Here is a 17193-nt window from a genome sequence, read left to right as displayed (position 1 = left end):
AGTTTTGCTTCTTCCTTTCCAAGGATGGATGCTTTTCTTTTTTTTTTTCTTGCCTGATTGCTCTGGCTAGAACTTCCAGTACAGTGCTGACTAGAAGTGACAAGAGTGAGTGTCCTTGTGTCATTCCTGCTCTTTAAGGGGAAAGCTTTCAGGCCATCACCATTGAGTATGATTTTAGCTGTGGGTTTTCCATAAATGCCCTTTATCAAGTTGAGGAAGTTCCCTCCTATTTCCTATTTGTTGAATGCTTGTCTCATGAGAGATTTGGGGTTTGTCAGATGCTTTTTCTGCCTCAGCTGAGTTAATCATGTGGTTATCCTTCATTCTATTAATATGATGTATTACACTGATTTTCCTGTAATAAACCACCATTGCATTTGACCAATAAAATCTGAATCTATGAGTCCATCAATTGAGTAGGGATTCAAAATAAAGGTTTCATATCTTATTTTTTTAGTTTTTCACTATTTCTTGAGGAAATCTAGATACATCCTAAATGTCAGTAAAAGAGATGATTTGTTTTCCTCTCCTTCCTTTTGTGAGTGTCAAAGACTGATAGACTAATGTAGGAGAGATAGTCGGCCACAAGATACTAGAACTGTATGTTACAGGGGTACAATAATAAAGCAGTACTGATGGGCAAATATATAGCCAATGAAACAAAATGTAAAGTGTAGGAACAGATCAAGTACCTAAAGTACTTAGTATGTAAAATTACAGGATACAAATTAGGGTTTGACAAAAGGATTCCTGTTTTGTTTTACTTGTCTATTTGTGTTCCAGTACTGTGATGATATTATTAAATATTTTCTAAAACATAGTTTTTAGAAACTATCTCACTCATATAATACTTCATATTAATGGATGGGAAAGAATCAGTATTGAAAAGATGTAATTCTCCCCAAATGAATTTGTTCATTGTTAATGAAAACTCAGCTAAAAGCCCAGTGAGGACCCCTCTCCCAGTTTCATGTTGATTCACAAGATTAGCCTGTAAAATCTTGATGGTTAAAAAATAAATTATCAGACTCAGGATATGAGACATCAACCCATCTTATATATTTCTGTGCATTATTTCTATAGTTTCAGTGGAAAAAATCATAGTAATTAAACATTTAATAACTAAAATTATGATTCTGGCACGAGAGAAGATTACATGAGTCATGGAAAGATTTAAGAGCCCAACTTCTCATGTTATATATATAAAAATTTAGTGGTTGATAATCACTGTATTTTAATTCAGCTGTGAAACTTATCACATACATATCATAAAGGGGTAAATCAGTTAAACACTAGGGGGAAAAAATCTGTACATATGTTCAGCCTCCCAATGTATAAACCAAAAAATTTATGAAATAATTAGAAGAACATATAGATAAATATGCATCTAAACCTTAGATGGGAAAGGACTTTCTTATAAGCCGGAAAGCAAAGGGGGAAAAATAAGATTAAAAAACATATTAATGAAAACTTTTTCTGGATTAAAAAAATGAATCTAAATTGGAACAGTGCCTCTGAGGGAAGAATATTTACAACATTTCTCTAGGAGTTTTTATGTATAATCAGACCAGTATTTAACAGATAGATTACATGTCTGTACTCATAATGTCTTAACAGTTCCTTCTTTAAAAATTGTCATTGTGCTGTCTGTATTACTGAGTTAAATTGAACCATTTTAGAGCATCTAAAATACAGTTATTTTTCATTATTCATGGTAGTTATGTTCTATAAAGTGTGTGTGTGTGTGTGTGTGTGTGTGTGTGTGTGTGTGTGTGTGTGTGTATTTATGTTCTGTAAAACTGCTGCAAATACTGAACTTTTGCTCCTAGGGCAAATACAGAGTTAGTTTTCTGCAAACCTCTAGTCACAACATTTTCATCAGTCACTCAATACATAACGTTGTTTTATATGTGTTTCTGTTTAAAGACACCTTATTTAATATGTATCGTTGATTTATTCATATTGAACTCACAGCCAGCAGTATTATAACGCAGGCCTGAATGAAGCTTATGTAACACACACATTTTTTCCATAAGGCACATCACAGCCTTCTTGCACTTAGGGACTCTAGGCCAAACTTCAGCACTGTGCTTGGGGGCCATTTTAAACAACAAAATCACAAAGAAAAGCGCAAAATGCGAAAACTGTGGCAGTAAACAGAATGTGAAAAGGACACTTGTTTGCAATATAAGCTGAAGCAGTAGCCTGTTAACTCAGCTGGGAAGGTGCATTTCAGGTGACTCAAAGTTTTTCACCACCCTGCAAATATGCCCTAAGTATCGATTTGGAGGTTACAAATAAATTTTAGCATGTAGGCAGATTCACAAATATGAATTTTATGAATTTTCAGTATTTTAAAGTTGTGTTTATTTACCACTTAGGTTAAGTTAAAATACAAATATAAAGCAAGGATCTTTCTGGAGGAAAGCCTTTCGTTTGGAGTCCTGGGGGAGCATGGCCGAGGAGTCACTGAACATTTTGGAATCGATGTAAGCTCTCCTTTTTTGGAACATTCCCTCTTACAGTAACCATGCAGTTCCATCCTGCTGGGCAGGTTTCATGGGCACAAGACAGTGTTCCTCATCAATGTGCAGGGTGCAGCTTTGGTGTCTGTCACTTCACTGAGCCCACAGAGGATTGGGTCAGCCAGACCAGGGTCCCTATCTTCCCTTGGAACTCAGTGGCTAATCATAGAATTTGTGTTCTGTTTACATGGTAACATTTGATCCCAGCTTTCAGTGTTTCTTCTCTAGAAACAGTTAAATTTGCCTTCCATTTTTTCTTTAAAATCAGTAAGAATTCTCTAAGTTGTCCTTTAGAAAGTATCAAAGCAGTGAAAAGATGTTCTTTCTAATATTTAAAATTCTGTATTTTTATTTGTGTGTATGGGGGTGATATATATATATATATATATATATATATATATATATATAAAAAATAGAAATACCACCAGCATGGATTCACAAAGCCGTTCAAGGTCCCAGACAACTGGAGTGAGTTTTTCATTGTTTCTTTTGCTGAAAGGAAATGAGCCTCAACTAGCCCCACTCTTAGTGGGTTTTGCTCCTAGAGCCTCGGAGAGGAACAGTGTGGGCCCATCTGCAGAACCTGTCCTTACCCACCTCTGTGTGGTTGATGTGAAGGAAGCTTTTCTCCAAATCTTGTGCATAAAAGTTTTGCAACTTGTGTTAAAATGTTGAACTATAAAACATAAACTCACCTTAGATTATTTGCATCCCTCTACCCATACAGACCTAGAGAAAAACGTAGAGCAGAATGAATATCACACCAAGTTGACTGAAGCATACTCTTCAAAGACAAACTGACATTTGGCAATGAAATGCACTGAAGAATTTAAGATAAATGGAAATGTAATTCAAGTAAAATTTACACCAGAGCAATTTTTAAGGCATGAACATTTTAAAGAAGGAAAAAGCACTATCTAATTTCACTGTTCTAGTTTTCTCACTGCTTCCAGCAGTTGTCTCAGAGGTAGTATTTATAATGGCTTGAGTAAGAGTGCAGAATGTATGAACCTTATTTGGACCCTAATTCAAACAAATACTGTGAAAAACAAGCTTTGTGAGACAGACGCTTGAACACTCAGTATTTGATATTAAGAAATTTTTCATTTTTTAAGTGTGGTAATGTTTTTGAAAGAGTGCATATCTTTTAGAAATGCACACTGAAATATTTATAGATGAAAACATAAAAAGTCTGAGATTTGCTCCAAAGAAATGAAGAGGGCAGTAGGGGGCTTATACGTGGAACAGGATTGTCCATAAGTTGATAATTATTGAATCTGGTGATGGGGATTCTTTATACTTTTGTATATGTTTGAAATTTTTCATAATGAAAGGTTAAAAAAAAGAATAGTGCAGAGGTTTCCTTGTTGGATCTGTGGAACACTTGGGAAAACACCAGATGTGATCTGACCAGTCATTATTATGGCCATCAGTGAGTAATTACAGAATGGCTGCTGTATGCAGGATGGAACTTGGTGCTGGGGGCTGGAGCAGAAGGTGAGGACCAAAGGAGTGCTGAGCTGTTGAGAATGTAGTGGGTACTCAGGAGCCCACTGGGCACATTAGGTTCATCCACTGCCCAGTTGGTCCATTTTGGTCAGAGCCCATGATGGCCCATTGCCATCATGTTTGGATAAATTGATTTCATTTTTGAAAAGGTAGAAAAGGTAAATGGAATGTAGTACTTGCTCCAAAGTGTTCAAAACCCTGATAGATTTCTTTTTATTTCTCTCAAGTACCTTCTATGGAGAAGGACAGCTGAGACCACTGTTTTAGCAAGGAAATGATCTTATCTTGTACCTCTGAATATGTTTAGTATCAAACAACTTTAGATTTCATCTTTTATCTAGCTCTTCCATGGTGAATAAATTGTCAATGAATGATGGAATGGCAAAAAAGTATAAAGTGAGACATCTTCAGAGGTGGGCTATGAAACATTGGTCCTTTTAACGATTGATTTTGTATGACTTACCCTTTATTTTCAAGGAGGTAATTTGAATCCAGATGTTGACATGATTAGTGCTGAAATTTTGTCTCTAGGATTGACATTGGCCTTTCCCCCCAACTTTTCTTTAAATTGAGAAATAACTCCCGCTGTCCCTCTTTTCTGACAGATTGATGATATTGATCTTATCAGTGCCAACATGGAGAATTCACTTGCTTCTATTGGGGGTTTCTGCTGTGGCAGGTCTTTTGTAATTGACCATCAGGTGGGTTCTTTTTAAAAACAGAAGTAAAAACTGAAACCTTTTGCTCCATTGGTCAACTAAAAATGTAACTGCTATTACAAAATTTCATTCTAACTTAGTTTGTCACACAATTTTTATTTAGAAGTAGATTTGTTAAAGAATCATTCAAAATATTTACATTTAGAAATTATCTCCCTTTCTAAAAAAGTTTTGGTTTTGTTACATAACTTCTGTACATGCCTGGGTCTTACCACCTCACCATTTGTACGTGCTATTTGATAGGGAGTGCAGAGATTTGGTGCCTTTAGTTTTTTTAGCCAAAGGAAAACAAAGACAAAAAAAAGTGTTTCTGTTTTATAATTTGTGTGTTTCTTCTCAGCGACTTTCCGGCCAGGGATACTGCTTTTCAGCTTCATTACCTCCCCTCTTAGCTGCTGCTGCAATTGAGGCCCTCAACATCATGGAAGAAAATCCAGGTATAACCTTTAAACACAGGAAGTCAAAGATATTTCAAGTCATGTTAGCCATGCTGCTGGTTTGCCTTTTTGGAGAAATTAGCTGGAGGAAATGATTTCCCAGACAAAGCTCTGGCTCTGAATTACGTTATCTGGCAATTTATGGGAAAAATGATGGTGAAGAAGTTTTGTCCCTGCCTCAGGGTTTCGGGTTAGAGCTTCTCTCGTGTTTCTGGAGGTGAAGGCAGAGCCAAAGCAAAACTCGCTCCCTTGGTGGGCAGAGATGCCAGGAAAAGGAGGGACTAGCTCTGGGCCAGTCATCCTTTAGTTTATCGGGGTTTTTTGAGAAATTAGCTGAAGTATGCTAATTCTTGGTACTTATAATTTTATAACTGTTGTCTAGTTTTCCTCATCAGCCTTTGATTCATGAGTTGGTGCTGAGGCCATACAGGTTTACCAACTACTAAAGCTTGCTTAATGGGCAGTCGACTCAATTTAAAATGTGGTTTGGGGCTGTGATAGCGCCTCCTCACCAAAGGCTAAAAGGAAAATGGAAAAGCAGGCCTGGTATTTGTAATTTTAAATTTTATAAATTTCTAAAGATTCAGCATTGGTTTTAATTCAGAGAATCAGTAAAAGTGAGTGTTTCTGTGTGCACATTCATATGCTTGCTTGTCAGATACCCTGCCACTCCTGTCTCCTCAGATATTTCAGTTTGTGGATTTTCCTTAAAAGAAAGTGAAAATATCAAGAAGAGATCATAAACATTACTGCAATGTCTATTTTTTCCCAAATTGTTTAGGGTCCAGAAATATTTAATATATTTGTACCCTTTTGTTCTTGGCCAGATAATTTATAGTATCTTAATAAGAACAAGAGCCATTGTTTTGTTGTGGAAAACCTCATCCCAGATTTTGCTGAAAGTTGGGTGAGCAGGTGCCAGCTAGTATATGCCACAGATGAAAGTTGGGGACCTTCAGAGGAGTTACTGGCAGTCTATTTGTGTGTTATTAGTGGGCAGAAGGATTTGCTGCATTTTAAATTGATGAACTGGATCTTTAAAAACGTTTTTAGATTAGTATATGCAGTCTTCCAAATGTACTATTGTATTTGTTTCCTTCAGATATTTTTGCAGTGTTGAAGGAAAAGTGCAAACGAATTCATAAAGCTTTACAAGGGTGAGTTTTACATATTTTCAACCAACTCAAAAGTTTATCTGCACAACATTTAAACAACTTGTGAAAAATTTTGAATGTCACCTCTTTGGTTTTCAGTGCATTTAATAGGCTTGAGTCAGTTTGTCTAAATTGCAGCTAAGAAACCAAAAACACAGTTCATTCAAATTTGTCTCTGTGTGTGAAACCAGAGCATTCATTTTGTCATTGTTTTAAAATATCATAACTTTGTTTTTCTAAAAATGATACAAGCTCGTTGGTAAAATACTACAGCAGTACAGAAGGTAACAAAGATGAAAAAAAATAACACAACATGCTGCCACCAGAAATAACCAGCATGAACACTGGCGAATCTCCACACATCTTGTAAGGATAAAAGGATGACAGTGGGTTCATACTGTCCATGCTGCTTTTTAGAAAATTACTGATTTATTTTAAGTTACTTCAAGAAAAAGAAACAAGTGAAATAGAAGTGAACCTTATGAGTGTTCTGTTTACTTTTGTTTTAACAACACAAGAGTAGTTCTTTAAGATTCCTCTAGAATTGAGAAAAAAATTGAGGCTAGTGACATCTTCAGGCAGATTTCTTATCTTACAGAAAATGATCTCACCTTGCCTGTGGTTTCTTTTTGCCTTTCCAAGTTGAAACCTGCCTTCTCAGTCATGGAAGTCCTATCCCTATTGCCAGATACGGAAACTAGAAACTTTTCTAAAAAGGACAGTTAATAAATAAGCGGGTCACAGATGTTCCCGATAAAGTAGGGGGAGAAATAATTGAAGTTGGGTCTGACTTTCTGATCCTAACAAAAGTCCTTGTATGATTTATGGTAGAGAGATATTATTGTTTCCAGTTACATTGGCTTATGAAATATTAATAAACCAGTTCAGCCTAGCACATTGGAGTCACTGTCAATTCATGAACACCTACCTCAGATGCCCTTTATTCTATGAGTGTTAATTTGTTTATTTTTTAAATCCAATCCTCTACTTTTCCCAGTTCTTTCACACTTTTTCTTCTCTCCAAAATCCCTAACCCTCTGTCTCACTCCACCCAGTTTTAGCTGACAGCCTTGCCTCATGCTGTCGCTTGGGAACTCCCTCATTTTCCCTCACAGACCTGCAAACCTGCGGGTATCCGAACCAGTCTTCCCTCGTGTTATAGCCAAAGAAACGTTCCTCCATCTATCACAGCTCTTCTTTCTTAAGGACCAAGTGCCTTTGGTTGTCTCCTCTCCTTTCTCTTCAGTCTCTCCCCTTTCCTGAGTCATTTGATTAGCATTCAAGTACACCCTGCCCTATCTTGTCTTAAATTCTTCTTTCCTGTGGCCCCATACTCCCCTCTAGCAACTAGCCCATTGCTCTGCTTCTCTTTATAGCCAGTCTTTTTCCAGAGTTGTTTATGCCCTCTCCACATCCTCACCTCTCATGTACACTTGAAACTACTGAAACCCACCTCTACGGCACTTTACCCAGAATGTTCCTGTGACTACTGAGGGATGACTGTATTTTCTGATGTTAAAACATCCTTGCATTCCTGAGTAAATCCCTCCTTGATTACAGTATATTTTTCTGCCCTGTTAGAATTTTGAATTTTTATATCCATATTTATAATTTAAATGGGCCTGTAATCTTTTGTTACAACAACCTTACATAACCTAGGAATCAATGTGTGGTAGCCTCAATAAAGTATTGAGCAGTTTTTCCACTTCCCTGCGTTATGGAGCCATTGTATAAGACCAGGCTTGATTATTTGTTTCTTCAGAGTTGAGCAGGACTCCTCTGTAAGACTCTCTAGACTTGGGGCCTTTGGGCTGGGCATAGTCTGTGATTCTCTCTCTTGTGTCTGTTATTTCCCCTTTTTATTTTCTGTTTCTGTCGTTTTCATTCTTATGATAATCTGTCCAGGATTTTGCCCAGCACGTTTTTTAAGTTTGATTTTGTTTTTTACTCATATTTTGTTTTCTCTGATTGATTTTTTTTTCCTTATTTCTCTACTTTCTTGTTTCATTGAATTGTGTTTTTTTACTCTTTTTTAGCTTTTTACATTTAGGTTATTGGTGTTATTATTTTCCAATAAATATCTTAAGGATAAACATTTCAAAGGCAGTAAGTATTTTCAGTGTTCAGTTCTAAGTAATTTTTTTTAGTCTCCTCTAATCAGTGATTTGCTTCTCTCATCTCTGAGGTTGCATTTGGGAGAGGAAGTCAGCGGCCTATGCTGCTTTGGGTCCTTGCTGGAATCTTGAAGAGCTCCTAAATTCTAACAGATAATTATTCATGTCCAGCGCTTTCCCCACACTAAGCACATGATGGAGACCACGTCTGAACTGTTGATTGTTCTATCCCTAGGACCTAGACCAGTGTTTAGTATTTCCATTTGGTAAAATGGGTAAAATAATATGGTAAATAATGTGCTCTCCAGAAATGCTTTTTTTAAGTATAACAGGCTCTGAAACACAACTTCTAACTCTCTGAACTCAAGTTATAATTCTCTGTCCATTTGGTTTTAGTTAAACTTTAATGCAGCATCCAGGCAGCCAGAAAGAGGGCATTTTGTTTCATTCCTTCTCACACCAACTTGCTCCACCTAACATGTGAGATGAGCCCATTTGATCAAATAATAAGCTCGATTGGGCTTATAGGTGCCTTGTTTGTATCAAGGAAAATCCAGGCCATTTAATTCATATGAAATGCAATTTGAAAAGTAATTTTTTAAGTTCTCCTTGAGAGTACATGACCTAAAACAATTAATACTTCTTTGTGTACAAGTTTAACACATTCAAAATTCACCTAAGAAATGGGTTTTGAAAGCATATTTCTTAGTTTCTACAGTAGTAAAACAACTGATCTATAAGGTTTCCCCATATTCCAGAAGTCCTAGAGTCTAAGATTCCATGATTCAAATCTGCAGCCTGATTTACTGAGAGATCCTAGTGTGATGCATTACATTTAAAGAAAGTAGACACAAATTAATGATGTTCAAGGGTGGTTTGAAAGGCAGGTGAGCTTAGCTTCCTCACTTCATGTGATACTCGGCACAGGTAGTCATTCAGTAAAAGCTTGTTGAGTCCTAAACATGTTTGAAGAATCGAATATGCCAGCAAGTGCTTTTTGTGCTCATTTCATTCTAAGGGAAAAGCAAATCTTTCCAGGTAAAGCAGACTAAATGAAAGCCATTTAAAATGTTTAGCCCAATTTCAAATAGACATGTATCACTCTTTTTGTCCTAGGAGATAGGTCAGAAATCAAACCATACGTGGCTAAATTATATGGCCTACTGTTCTCATAACACTGCAATAATCATTTGAAAATACAGGCTTTCACCCCTAAAGAAACCTCCCTTCCTTCCTGAGAAACAGCAGATTTCTGTGCTGTTAATCCTAAGAGAGAAGAAAATAATTGTAATTCAAGAAAAATTTAAAATTAAACATGTACACAAGAAGACAGCATTACAACCTAAATATACTGTTGGTGATCAAAGTATAAAATTTTAGTGTCAGAAATTATCCCTGTTGTTTATAAAAGACAAGATACAAACTAAAGATTTAGAAAATAAGGAAGCAACATTATCAATTATAATATGTTATCCATGGAGGAAACAGAGGTAATAGAAAATGATGGTGCAGACACTTCCCTAAAGTGGGTGATGAGGGAGGCCCCCCCTGGACCTGGGACCGGACGTGTCTGGCGCTAACCGTGCAAGAACAGGAGAGAGCAGGTGAGAGGAAGCGACAGGGCAGAGGCCCAGGGCTGAGTGGGCCTGCAAGGGGCCCCTCGAGGAGGGGTTGGCCCCAGCCAAGGTGGGTGAGGCGCGTAGACCGTCTGGTGGGAGGCTGGGGAGGACGCACGTGTTCTCTGTGAAATGTGAGCCGGAGGGTCCCGCGGGACCGGGAATCCTCTTCCCAGCCATGCTGCAGGGTGTCCTAGACTAGGAAGCACTGCCCAAAGCGTGCATTTTTACCTCCCTTTGTCAGATCTGGAATCCCACCACATGATGTTTCCCATGGAAGTCCCAAGTTTCTGTCACCTTCATTAATGCAGACTTTGTAAAATTATTTATATGTGAGAAATCTGAGCTCAGAAGAGGATTTATGCTTGTGTGTGTGTTACCCTTCCTCAGCATTTCTGGATTAAAAGTGGTGGGTGAGTCCATTTCTCCAGCATTTCACCTCCAGCTGGAAGAGAGCACTGGGTGTCGAGAAAGAGATGTTAAACTACTTCAGGAAATAGTAACTCAAGTGAGTATCCAGTTATTCGGGTGAATCTCTTCGTACTCTTCTACCCTGAACCCAAGCAATTTTTAAGGTCATTTTTAAGAATGCTCTCTTTGCCCTAAGAGATTGGGTACAACAGAAATTGTGGTTACCCCTCTGGTGACATGGAATTGTTCCGATGCCCAGCCTTCCCGACATCTGTCCCTGCCCAGTGGAGTCTGTAGCAGTCTCTGCTGACAGGCTGCAGGTTATTCCATTGGGTCAATTTTCAGTTCACATTGAAGTTGTGTTCTTTGCCACATTGTATTAAAATACACTTTGCTTCCACTCTGAATAATTAGTCTTCCAGAAAACCCAGTTGCTTACTATTTACAAAGCCAGGCTTTTGCACATGTAGGTGGGGATGGCATTGTGTATGGTGATGGCGCACAACACCGGACAGCTGACTGGGGCTGAACACCCAGCATAGCTCAGAAACAGGTCGAAATAATCTTGTAACCAAAAAGGAAGGAAGAAGAGCCACTCCTTTACCATGCCTAACTTGGGAGCTTGATTTAAATGTCTGACTTCTGAAAGTCTTACTACTAAGTGTACCTTAGATATTAACTAAGAAACGCATCACTAGGGAAGATCCCTTGGCCTTTTACTGTTCAGTAGAGCTGCTTTCACCCAAGTCCTCTCTCTCACTTTCCTCCTTCTAAAGAATGGTCAAGTGGCCCTGCAGCACTGAGCACCGAGAGGGGTGCTGCCTTGTACTTGAATCTGAAATACGTGGAGTATGTATTTGAGAATTTCCTTGTCCTGCTTGTCCTGACGGTTCCTTTCAGAGGCTCCTTCCCTGAGTCCGTGCTGCCAGGCATCAGGGTAGTAGTGACGGTCAAGTCTGCCATGTGCCCCTGCCCGACTGTGGCACAGCAGGCAGTCACGTGGCTGCTCAGTATGGAGACTGTGGTGCTAAGCCAGCCTCTGGCTTCAGCTGACCTGTACCCTACGATGTGTGAACCACAGTACCTGCAGGCATTGATTCGTGGAGAGCTTCTTGCAATTTGTGGAGCATTGATTCGTGGAGAGCTTCTTGCAACTTGTGGCCTTCCAGAGTCAGTTGTCCTAAAAAAACAAAATAAAACCAAACCCAGAATATGAGATTCCTAATTAAGGAAACGTGTCAGATTATGAATGAACAGGCTGGAGTGGCTCTCGCCTCGCTGGGTGAGGAAATGTCACGGATGTCTCCTCAGGTGCAGCTCTGCAAACATGAAAAAAAACTCTTTAAAGGGGAAAAGCATCCCACAGACCTTTTTTACTGCCTCGGTGTTTTTATTGTCATATTACTTAAATGTATAAGCTATAAAAGGAAGTACAACATCCTTTTAATTAGAGCTCCTATACAAATGTAATACCAAAACAAATTTATAACAAATATAAGCAGAACAGACAAGCCTAGTAAGAGTCAAATTATGACATTACCTTCATGTGACAGCTGAGTTTGTTTTCTAACTGAGTTGCCGGGTGGTGTGACTGACGCTGACTGCCGCCAGAGCAGCCTTGTGAAGCTGCATGTCCTATGTTGGAGTCTGTGGTGACGCCGTTATTATCCCAGAGCCTCCCCTCCAACCCCCCTCAGGGTGACTTTGTGTCACAGGACGTGGGCCTTCTCTAGGTGCCAGGGTGTCAGTTCCAGTCAGATCCACCTCGGTTCTTTTCTCACTAGGTAGCGACAGCTAAGGTCTTACTGCGACTCTGTTCCAGAGGGAGACTCAGAAAGGGCATGTGAATCAAGTGACTCGATACTTCTCTTACATAGGTTATCCTCATAACAAAAAGAAAAAGTGAGTCTGGACAATTCACAGATCCCAAAATTACATCTGTGGGCTCCCGCTGGATATTGGCTGTCTTCAGGAAATCACCTTGAGAATTGAATGAGGAGAGAACAGGCTCTGGGGAAGGGAACAGAATACTATCTGGAAACTGCATTTGTAGGAAGGAAGAGGAAAACTCTTAGAGCTTCTTTGCATCATTGCAGCTTCCATCTTAATAAGTCTTTTGTCCTGTTCCTCTTTGCTTTTTCTTTTCAATATTTGAAAGAGAAAAAAGGATCATGACACCGTAGTTCTTGTTTAAGCTTTGCAGAACTGAGCAGTTCTGCCAAATTTTTGTTGACTTCCTGATAAAACAGTTTTTACAAACTGAGCTATGGTTTATACTGTTTCTTAACTAGACAGGACTAGAAACAGAGCCAGTCCAGATGTTTGCAGAAGGAGTTAACTTTTCCAAGTAGACTTCCAGAATGTAGAATCAGCAAAAGACATTGCCTGCCATTGTTTTCCATCTTTTCCTAGCAGAGGAAAACCTTGCCTCACAGCTTACAGAATGGCCCCTCTTCAGGCAAATACCTGCACTGCCACACGCTGGCAGTGATTGTTCTTTCCTTTACAACACCCCTTGCTCTAGCTGACAGTTTGTTTGTTCATTTGTTTAAAAATACAATTCACGTTCCATAAAATTCACTCTTTAAAGTATACAGTTGAGTGGTTTTTAGTATCCTCACAGGGTTGTGCAGCCATCACTGATTTCAAAACGTTTCATCACCCCAAGGAGAAACCCTTATAAACCATTACCCTCGTCTGACTTTATGCTTTATTTTGATAGCGATTATTTAATTTTTTAAAAAATGTTGGCAGGTAGCTGATGTATTGGAAAGCTGTGCAAAATGTGACACCAGACTCTTCTGTGCTTGGTAGCACTGTGTCCGAGTGTAGCACATGGGAATCAGAGGTGGTGTTGATATTTGACGTGTGAGCAGTTCCTCTCTGAAATGATTCTGCTGGCGTTACTAAGTGCAGCTCTTGGTTAGCCTCCGGGGCTTTGTTGGTCCTGTTTCCCCGTCCTAACTCTGCTTTGCCTAAAGTGGTAAACACTAGTTACCTATGGCTGTTTAAATTAAGTCAGATTCAAAGTTCAGTGTTACAGTTGCACTAGCCATATCTCAAAGTGCCCGAGAGCCACGTGGGCCCCTGACTGCCGTCCTGGACAGCACAGGGCGAACACCTCCATTATTGCAGGAAGTTCTGTAGAACAGTGCTCTCAAGATGATTCTGTGGTATTTTGTTTTGTCTTCTAGCAGTTATAATTGGAAAAATGAATTAAAACTACTATTGAGAGTAGCATTTCACTGCACCTTCCTGTTTTAATGATCAGTGTCTGCAGTCCAGGTTGCAAATGTATTCCTTTTCCTCATACAGTGCATGGACAGAGGCATCGCGTTAACTCAGGCGCGCTACCTGGAGAAAGAAGAGAAGTATCTCCCTCCTCCAAGGTTGGTAGACTTAAAATTATGACCTGAGTCATTGTTTTCTACTTTAAACTCTGTATGAAATGTATTATGTTTTGAAATTTTTTGAAAGACTGTCACAAGATAAGGAAGAATGTGTATTGTTAAAAGATAGAACATCACCTGTTTCTGTTCTTAAGCTAGATGTTTTCCCATTTTAATTGAAAATGCCCTCAGGACTCTGTAATTAACTTAATGACACATCTGCAATCCCAAGAACGAACTGGGACAGCCCAGGTTCGCATTGGTGACGACCTACCACTGTGCTGCGGTAGCATGTGCTGGGCCAGCTGTTTCCGCCACCAGGATAGTCCTTACGGTGTGTGTGGGGGGGCACAGTCTGGGGGTTGCTGCTCATCCCACCTCTGGCCCAAGCACTATGTGGTACTTCATCTGACAAATATGTATTAAACACCCAAGGGAAAGCAAAGTGACAGTGGGGAAAACCTCTACAGAGGTTCAAGCAGCCCTCAGTGGGAAGGCACCTTGACTCATGATTTAAAATTGGCGTTCATTCAACACCTGATTCTGTCCCCTAAGCACTTAAACAGTGTAGTCCAAGAAGGTAGACACCCAGAGCTTGAGGGTTTCAGGGTCATGACACAGGTCAGGGAGGTCACAGAGGAGGAGGGCATGGTTAGTTCTGGCCTGGGACGGGCTGAGGCTTCCTAGAACAGGAGACGCTTAAGCCAAGCCTGCAAAATCAAGCATATCAAACAAGCTGGGGTGGGCATCAGGCCTTCCAGCAGGGTCTGCAGTGGCGTAGAGACCTACAGGTGCACCTGGGGAGCCCAGAGCACAGGTTTGAGAGGCACCATGGAGAGGGAGCCTGGAAGAGTCTGGGAGAGACCCACGAGAGCACACAAAGTCAGTGCTGTGCAGGCGTGGAGCACTGGGCTGGGTTCTGGAAGACTGTTCTGGCAGCAGCTCGAAAGCACCCTAAAGATCCTGCTCTCTCCGTTCTAGTTACACCATCCAAAGTTGTGATCCTGTGTTTCATGAGGACAGGGGCCACCGTCATTTTGTGCCCTCAGGACTCTGGGCCCAGCCCAACTCAGTGTGTATGTGTCCAGTGGCTGATGCAGATGTTTGCAGAGGGGAGTGAGAGGGACAGGGGTAGAAGTGCCCTGTCAGGCTGATATTTCTTGTCTTCAGTTTCCTGAAAACTTGAAAATTTCTGCCTCGCATCAAAGTATTGTAGAACCTCTATATGACTTAATTGAATTACACTTATGAACAACCACACACTCATTAATATGAGAAACGTTGACTTCCTGCTTTGGGCCTGATACTGCTTGCAGCGGTAGATTTAAAGGACAGAGTTTCCTGCCAGCCCTGGGCAGAGCCCTACTGCAAGGTTGCCTTGACTAGATCGCTACTAGTCCAGGCAGGGAACGGCAAACTCCTCTAAATAGCAGATAGTAAAATACTTTCAGCTTGCAGGACACAAGGTCCCTGCCACAACTACGCAATCCTGCCGGGGCAGTGAGAAAGTGGCTATGGACAGTAGGCCATGTTCCAGTAGAAGAGCTTTATTCACAAAAACAGGTGGCAGGCTGACCCTTGGTATAGACTCTCATTTGACTGTCTTTTGTGTCCCTTATTATTTCTCAGCATTAGGGTTGTGGTCACAGTGGAACAAACAGAAGAGGAACTAGAGAAAGCTGCGACCACAATCAGCAAGGTGGCCCAGACCGTGCTGCTTTAGTCTGGGGCCTGGTGGCCTCTCACCACGCAACATGCAGACAGACCTGAGTCACTGCAGAGTGAGCCAGAGGGGGCCTGCGGGAACCACATAGGGTGTCACTAGATGGTGTGGATATCGACTCAGTGTATGACCATGAAAAGGATGCTGGGTACTTAAAAGAAAACAAATCCAAAAGCCCAAGAACTGATTTTCTTAAGAGAAAAACTAATGACAGCATATAATTGATATTTAAATTGTGCTGTTTAGTACTATTTAAACGTTTTATTAATACTAGTATTTTATATTCTTTTTTTTGTTGTCATTGTTTAAAAATGGAGCTTCAGTGTATCTTCTTTCCCTTCTAATGATAAAGATTGTGAGCACTCCTTAATATCTCATAGAAAATTTTCTGCAACATTAAAGCTTAGAGGCACTTCAGCATATATGATACAAAATGTATTGAAGATCTAATTCAACCACATCTTTTTCAGTCTTCGTCATGTGAACCTCAATGGTGGCTAATATATAAAGAATACTTTATGTGTGATCATTATAAATTTTTCATTATAATATATTTGAATCCTAGAATTTTTATATACACTAAATACTGATGTTGCACCATTTCTAACAGTGAATCTTAGCATCCCTAACCAGAGAATAGTCATTATACTTCCTAAGTGAGCAATAATTTAAATCAAATGCTATTTTATTTTAGTATAATTGACCTGTACATTCGTTATGTGTTGACTTCTAATCTGTTTTCAGAAGAGGATTATTGTGATGATCCCAAAATAGAAATCATGTCCTTGATATTTTAGCATATCTAGAATGTGTTGTTTTTTGTATAGGGACGTATAACTACAAGCTTTTTTTCTAAGCTAAAGAAAATGAGACCTTTATTTCTTTTCAGTTTATGAATTCCAGATATCTAAAAAAGATGTGAAAGCACTAAAAATAAAATTTTTAAGCTGTGTTTCAGCTATTTGTTTTTTCTTTAGCAAACCAAGTTGGGTGGTATAAATGTTTGTGATATGTGCCATAAGGTACTACATAAATATTACGCTATTACTCCATCTCTTATTAAAGAGAAAGGAATAAAATTATATTAAAAATGTCATTTTATAATATATGTTCATATTAACAAATGGTCTTCAACATCTTTTTAAATAACATATTTTTTTAATTTTTAGTTTCTATTTTGCCCGAGGTATTTTGTACATATGTGCCTTGTGATTGCTGCTGCTTTAAAGGATACAGTACTCTTTGGGGGATGAATCTGTTTTGTTTTGTTTTGTTTTTTAATGAAATAAACCTACATTCCTGATAATCAGTCTTTTGCGTATGTAATCTATTCAACAGAATAGTCTCTTGATTTTAAATTCTGCAGGCCTAGGGTAGTATTCTCTGTGTGTGTGTGTTTGTGTCGTGGGGGTTTTTGGAAAATATTAATTTAATTTCTTAGTGCCTTTCTTCAATGTACAGTATCTGAAATTTCCTTGGTTCCTATTGATTTAACCCTTGGCCACTTATGACTACAAAAATACCAGACCTATTATTTTTATAAACAGATTAGGATTGTAACTTTTCAGCTACTTTTATAATACTCTATAAGTCAAA

At 39.2% G+C, this 17193-nt stretch overlaps 1 protein-coding gene across 1 annotated transcript in view; it reads left to right on the top strand.

The window, feature by feature from the left end:
• Window positions 1-16903, top strand: part of SPTLC1 (serine palmitoyltransferase long chain base subunit 1) — a 74499-nt gene extending 57596 nt beyond the window's left edge. The window contains exons 9-15 of the mRNA XM_082841989.1: window positions 2382-2489; window positions 4640-4735; window positions 5094-5190; window positions 6293-6347; window positions 10465-10582; window positions 13801-13874; window positions 15504-16903. Of these exons, the coding sequence (XP_082698115.1) occupies window positions 2382-2489; window positions 4640-4735; window positions 5094-5190; window positions 6293-6347; window positions 10465-10582; window positions 13801-13874; window positions 15504-15597 (642 nt within the window). The 3' untranslated portion in view covers window positions 15598-16903. The remainder of the gene's footprint in view (window positions 1-2381; window positions 2490-4639; window positions 4736-5093; window positions 5191-6292; window positions 6348-10464; window positions 10583-13800; window positions 13875-15503) is intronic.
• The last annotated feature ends 290 nt before the right edge of the window (window positions 16904-17193 follow it).

This window comes from Leucopleurus acutus (genome assembly GCF_964270905.1).
Source record: "Leucopleurus acutus genome assembly, chromosome: 7".
Classification (NCBI taxonomy): domain Eukaryota; kingdom Metazoa; phylum Chordata; class Mammalia; order Artiodactyla; family Delphinidae; genus Leucopleurus; species Leucopleurus acutus.
This window is presented reverse-complemented; position numbering and strand designations above follow the sequence as displayed.